The sequence below is a fragment of the Pipistrellus kuhlii genome, unplaced genomic scaffold (genome assembly GCF_014108245.1).
Source record: "Pipistrellus kuhlii isolate mPipKuh1 unplaced genomic scaffold, mPipKuh1.p scaffold_m20_p_9, whole genome shotgun sequence".
In the NCBI taxonomy this organism is placed as follows: domain Eukaryota; kingdom Metazoa; phylum Chordata; class Mammalia; order Chiroptera; family Vespertilionidae; genus Pipistrellus; species Pipistrellus kuhlii.
The window spans coordinates 30947030-30953991 of NW_023425595.1; the positions used below are offsets into that span (position 1 = coordinate 30947030).

Consider the following 6962-nt stretch of genomic DNA (forward strand, 5'->3'; position numbering starts at 1 on the left):
AGAACTCTTTTGTGGTGAAGAATAACATTTGAAGTATTTTTCTTACTTTTAAAACAGGTCTTTAACCCTACTGCAAAATATTTTATGTATTTTTTAAAATATATTTTATTGATTTTCTTACAGAGAGGAAGGGAGAGAGATAGAGAACTAGAATTGTCAATGAGAGAGAAACATCAACCAGCTGCCTCTTGCACACCCCCTACCGGGGATGTGCCCGCAACCAATGTACATGCCCTTGACCGGAATCGAACCTGGGACCTTTCAGTCCGCAGACCGACACTCTATCACTGAGCCAAACTGGTTTCGGCTACTTGATGTATTTTGTATTATGATATAAAATTGGGGGGGGGGGGTTGTTTCTAATTTTACATCATAATACTAAATACATCAAGTATTTTGCAATAGGATTAAAGACCTGTTTTACCTAACAACAATGTACTTCATAAAATTCTCCACATCAAGAGCTCCTAAGATAATACAATATTTGACTCCTAGGATTAGTACACATGTCTAGCAAGATTTTAAAAAATACTTGATTTGTTCCTGCTAAAAACAGGTATCTTACATTTATTAAAATACTGCACAGCATATAAATGCTAATACTGGATACCCTGAGAGTAGGAATTAATCTTTAACAAATTTCAGAGTTTGTTTTTTCATCCATAAGAAGCTATAACTCTACTAATGATAGAAACAGCACAAATTTCAAGCCAAGCTACAGTTACTCTTTTGAAATACCAACAGAAGTTTCTCATTTTTAGATGATTGCATTGTCAATTCCATAACACTTACAGAACCATTACTGTTTTTCTTCAGGACTGGGACTGTCTTTGCTCTCCACACATTTGCCTGTGACATGACCAATTCTATGTCCTTAACTTCTACACCTGTTTCATCAACCTCTTACTCCTCACTCTCCTCCTTGTACAGTTTGAATCTGTGTGTTTTCTTAAATGCTTGAGACAGCTTCACCTTGAACTTTGAATGTCTCAGCAGCTGCTACTTATGCTTGCTGAACTCAATCCTCGATCTTGGCTTCCCCCAAACTACCTATCATCTGAAGCTGGGCTCTTGCAGACCTCTGGTTTTGTGATGACAGAGATAATATTCTCAGATGTCTGCATAGAGACCCTAGGGTCCTGGGGAACCTGTCCACATCCCAGTTTGGACATAGCCTTCTGTGCCTTCTCTTAACTCTGGCTCTGTTTTGTTTTACTGAATGGTCCTTCATTGATTTCAGCCACTGCTGTTGTGCTTGTTATGGAATCTTGTTCCCTGAGCTCTGGTACTGATGCATCAATGTCTGATTCTGTTCCAGACCATGTCCCAGCCTGGGGCTATGGCACCTCCTCTGTAGCAGGGACAATCTCTGTGGCTTCACTGAGCATTTTGTGTGGAAAACCAGGTACCAAGATGGGGGCAGAAAGAGAGTGAGTGTGAGCCTGACCTACCCAGAGTTTCTTTTTCTTTTATTTTTCTTTCTTTTTTTTTTAAGGCTAATTTAATAATCATCCATATAATTTTCAAGTAATTTAATAATCATCCACATAATTTTACCTAGCTGAAGCTTATTCAAATTCATGTTTATCATAATTTAACTAATATTTTATTGTTGAACCAAAAAGTTGTTTCCAATTTTACATCATAATAAGTAATGGTGTAAGTGAACATCCTGTTTATAAAGAATATAATTCCCAAAGTCACGCAGTCAGTAGGGATAGTCCCTCAGCCCAGCCTGCACCATCTTCAATCTGGGAACCTCTCAATCCAGGACTGCTGGCTCCAAACTGCTTGCCTGGCTGCCTGCCTGATTGCCCCTAACTGCTTCTGCCTGCCAGCTTGATCACCTCTAACCACACCCCTACCAGCCTGATCAATGCCTAACTACTCCCCTGCCAGCCTGGTTGCCCCTAACTGTCCTCCCTTACAAGCCTGTTTGCCTCCAACTGCCAGCTTCTTCTTCAGTCACAGAGAAATAGACAGAGAGAGGGTTCCTGGGAAGCATGGAATAGAAGTTTATATTCTGTCATTCTTCTCTGTGAAATCACACTCAGGTATTGTACTTTGGGATTAAAGTCATAGTCCTATTGTGGATCCCTTACTACTCTCTTCAGCTTCCTGAAGTAACCATATATGTGTTTTTTCTCACTTGGTAAACTAAGATGCAGAGTTTTAAATTACTTCTTAAGGGAGATAGAACTGGCTGAGATTCTATGTCCATTATATTTTTTTAATCCTTACCTGAGAATATGTTTTTATTGGTTTTTGAGTCAGAGAGTGAGAAATACTGATTGGTTGCTTCCTGCAAGTGCCCAATGGGGGAACAAACTCAAAAAATGACCTGGAATCAAACCCACAGCATTTTGATGTGGGTTTGGTTCCTGAGACTTCTTCTTTTGTGAGGAGAAGGAGACTCTCACTAATGCGTGGAGCAAAGTAAACGTGGAAGAAGGTGAAGTGCTGGGCGGGTAGGGACTGGGATTCAATGCATGAGTGAGGATGGTGAATATGAACCTTGACATTTGATAAGGAAAGTTGTTTAAGATTTTTGAATATTTGATTTCCCATCTGCTATAGTTCCATAGCATGTTCCCTGACTTAGAATCAAACCCACAGCCTTTTGATGTCTGGGTCAGTGCTCCAATGAACTGAGCTACCCAGTCACGGCTGGTTTTTTGTTATTGTTGTTTGTTTGTTTTTTGAGACCCTGTTTTTGTCCTAGTCACTATCCTTAACACAAATATTTGGCTAGAACTCTCTCCCTATCTTGGGTTTATTGCCTCTCTATGGGTCTTACTTGGAGAAGGAGACAGAGGGAGATAAACGCCATCCTGGAAAATGACATGGGATGACAAAAGGGGGAATGAATAAATAAATTGCGCTGAGAATGAAAAGGGATCCAACAAAAGGAGATTGTCCCAGGAACCCTGTTACAAACCGGAGTGCACTCTTCATTGCTGACCCCTTTCTGGCCTGACTCCACCCCCAAGGTACAGCTCAGCTGTAACCAATGAGTTCCAAGTACTGGGGGAAACTAGGGGCCAGGGGGTGAGCGGCAAAGAATAAAAGGCTACCCCTTCCAGCAGCAGACACACGTGCTTTTGACACCTCTGTGATCTCCATAAGCTCTCAGACCGGCATCATGGTGCATTTTACTGCTGAGGAGAAGACCGCAGTCACTAATGTGTGGAGCAAAGTAAATGTGGAAGAGACTGGAGGCGAAGTGCTGGGCAGGTAGGAACTGGGATTCAATGCATGGGTGAGGATGGTGAATATGAGCCTTGAAAATTGTTTAAGATTGTTGAGTCTTTGATTTCCCATATGCTATGGTTCCATCCTATAGGCTCCTGGTCGTCTACCCCTGGACCCAGAGGTTCTTTGACAACTTTGGCAACCTGTCCTCTTCTTCTGCCATAATGGGCAACCCCAAGGTCAAAGCTCATGGCAAGAAGGTGTTGACTTCCTTTGGAGATGCCGTTAAGAACATGGACAACCTCAAGAGTGCCTTTGCTAAGCTGAGTGAGCTGCATTGCGACAAACTGCATGTGGATCCTGAGAATTTCAGGGTGAGTCCAGAAAATGTTCATGTGCTTTTTTTCTTATTTTCCTTTTTTGGGACTATAATGGAAATTGATTCTTTGGGAAAACTAACAAAGATCTCATAAATTATGTGTCCTGGGGGTAGGAGGGCAGGCCTCCAGTGGGCATCACCAAGGCCACCTTGATTCAGAGCTAATGACATAAAAAAGTGATGAATAGCCTGAGTTTGCTTAAATCTTTTCAGAAACTCTTGTCAGAACTGTGTTTATCTTAGGGAATAATATCAGAGAATAGCAAACTTGTTTAAGGAGGAAAGGAATTTGGCTTTTGGTAGGTAAAGTTCTACCTCAGGAAAGCAGAAATGCAGGATTTTGTGTGGTCCCTGATGATGAAGTTTAGGAAGAGATTTTGGAGAAAGATTTTTAGACAGAATTTTTCAAAAATACAAGTTGTCTAAATAAGTCCAGTTACTTGATGGCATTGTGACCAAATGGAGGCCTGTTTTGGCAATGGTTGGAGACTTTAACTAAACTCACTCTGAGAGCCCATGCATAAGCACAACCCATAAGGAGTTTAATGTCCAGTGTTGGCAGGCAGTTTTGATTTTAAGCCATTCTCTTTTTCTACAACTTGTGTTGAAAACTTCTGCTCAACATGCTTCTTTGTCATTTTGTCTTTTTCCTAACAGCTCCTGGGCAATGTGATGGTGATTGTTCTGGCTTCTCATTTTGGCAAGGAATTCACCCCTGATGTGCAGGCTGCTTGGCAGAAGCTGGTGGCTGGTGTTGCCAATGCCATGGCCCACAAGTACCACTGAGTCCTCTTTCCAGTTCACCAGTGGCCATTTGTGTCCCCATTACCTTCCTTCTGCAAATGGGAACTGAGGTTTTGTCTTAACAGCACAACTTCTGTTTAATAAAGAGCATTCTATTCCATAATCAGAACTTATATTGTATCTTTTCCATCTTTCACTCTTGTGTTAGAGGAGCAAAGGTTCATTGGCTAAGTGGTGGGGAGAGACATAAGAAGAAACAACTCTTTTGAGAAGTGTGCATTGTGGGTGGATTCTAGAGTGTCTCGGAGGATGGCAAGATTGGGTAAAAGTTTTCTGGGGAAGGGAGATGGTTAATTACATGAGCACGCACTTGCAGTGAGTACAGTGTGACAAAATCTTACATAGAGGGGAAAGAAGGAGGTGGTCAGCAGTGCCTAAGAAAAAAACAAAGTAGATTGTGGTACATGTCAGAGTTCAGACTTTGGGTGGTGGGCACACAATTCAATATGCAAATGATGTATTAAAGAATTGTGTACTTGGAACATATATAATCTTATAAACTAATGTCACTCCAATACATTTAATAAAAATTCAAAAGAAAAAGAAAGAAATATTGTAGGGATCCAGGTCTAGGCTTGGGTTACTATTTCAATTCACTCTAATGTGAATTTTGAATCACCTATCTAGTCATGTGTCTGATGAGATAGGATTGGAAATAAAGGATGGGTTGAGGAATGGCTGGGAGCTTTCAAAAAAAAAAGTCTCTATTAATAAACAATATCCTTGCACTTTCTTGAAGGGTTTCACTTTCTCACTGGGGAGCCAACACTAAAACACATGAAATCATTGTGCATTATCTTCTGGTTGAATGTAACATACACAAAAATAAAGTTAGAATTAGGATTTGTGTCAATTTTAAGGGAAATAATGGCCAAAACTTCATGTAGGAGATACGATAATAACAAAGACTCAGAGACTAAACCTGCAAGCTAGGGCTTGGTGACTTGCATGAAAATTTCTATATGGAGATAGAGGAGAGGTAGAGTATTAGGAAAGACTAAGTAATGGGAGGCCCTAAAAAAAAAGTAAATAAAAGAGTAAACAATAAATATTCTTAGAATTTTAAATGACTCAAATAATAATATTGGGAAGGGAGATACTTAATGCACACAAATATAAATTCAAAATTGCAGGAACTAGACATGGATTATAATTCAGGGCACTTGACATAATGGGTTAAACCCAAGAAGAGCAGTGAAGTCTGAAAAAAGTAAAGAATGAGCAAAGATAGAGTGAGGAGACATGGTATACGATTGACTGGGGTAGATGGGAAGGAAAGAGGTAATGGTAAATGACTGAAAGCTCCCAGCCCCTAAATCTAACAAGAAGAGGCCATGCACTCACCTGTGGATCCTCAGGTAGGAGGGGCATTAACAGAATCACTTTTGGAGGAGTTATTGCTAGTTTGCTCAAGAAGACTTTACCTTCAGTCCTTGAGTCAAATTCTCATATAAAGGCTTGAGAAACTTCACACTCTATAAGTTTGTCATTTCATGGCAAACTTCACTCTTGTGGGCATTTCATTGCCTCAACACAGTGATCAGAACTAATCCTATGAATTACCTTCTAATTTCACCTTATGTCTTCACAATAAGGATGAGAGACCAGGGATTATTATAGTTATATGCTGTCAACAGCACTGGTCTTTCTAAGCCTTGTGGCTTCTCATTATGCCCCTAAACATAGTAAACAGAGGCTATTCATGGCACTAGACCTTTTTACCCTAACAGTCAACTAATGAGAACTTCATACATTTTCAATCAATCAACCTCTTATCTTTCTTACCCCTCATCTATTATTTTAATCTGAATAATAGGGATCAAGGATGTTGATGATAGAGTTGTGAGTTGAAGATACATTCTTTATCCCTTAGGGGCCTGGATTTATATCTAGATTTTTTTTTTCAGTTTAACATAATTGAAAACAGCTTTATAATTAACACATATGGACACACACAGCTGCATACAGGCAGGGCTGGATGACTCAGCTCTTTAATAGATGAAAGGATGACTACTCATTGTTGGTAGGCAATAAAATATACCTGAGCAAAATAATGTTGTGGTGAACAGAATATTCTTGGAATATTAAACTAGCAAAGAATACAAAGGGTTTTCAGAATATGTCATTACCAGGATTAAAATTCCATAATGGCTTTTCACTCCTTACCATTGAAGACAAGTTCTACATTGTTTGGTTTATGCTTTCTCTGTGACAATACTTCAGGCCATTCTCACCTTTACTATGCACATGTCAACCACATTTGCCTATTATTTATATCTCTTGCGTATTACAGGTTTGCTTGGCTTCCTCAGAGGTTTGGATTTACTATTCCAACTTTCAGACTTTCTATCCCAATATTTTTCCATGGCAGATTCCTTTTTTTTTTTTTTTTTTTAATATTTTGGCCCCACTTCAAATACTACCCCCTTAGAGAGACTATTCCTGATGTAATTATGCCCCTCTCTCATTGAACCCAATATCAATTTTCTTCAAAACAAATAATGTTTGAAATTATTTTATTGATGGCTTATTTATCCATTTCCTGTATCTTCAATCTATAAATTATTAATCCTAAAGAAAAAGTTAT

The 6962-nt window shown here is 39.4% G+C and overlaps 1 protein-coding gene and 1 pseudogene across 1 annotated transcript; one reads left to right on the forward strand and one right to left on the reverse strand.

The window, feature by feature from the left end:
* Positions 1–705: 705 nt before the first annotated feature.
* On the reverse strand, positions 706–1388 carry LOC118713220 (annotated as a pseudogene).
* Positions 1389–3047: 1659 nt separating this feature from the next.
* LOC118713513 (hemoglobin subunit epsilon) lies at positions 3048–4484 on the forward strand. Its single transcript, XM_036428144.2, has 3 exons — positions 3048–3234; positions 3344–3566; positions 4229–4484. The coding sequence occupies exons 1-3, from the start codon at positions 3143–3145 to the stop codon at positions 4355–4357; spliced, it is 444 nt and encodes a 147-aa protein (XP_036284037.1). The 5' UTR covers positions 3048–3142; the 3' UTR covers positions 4358–4484.
* Positions 4485–6962: the final 2478 nt, after the last annotated feature.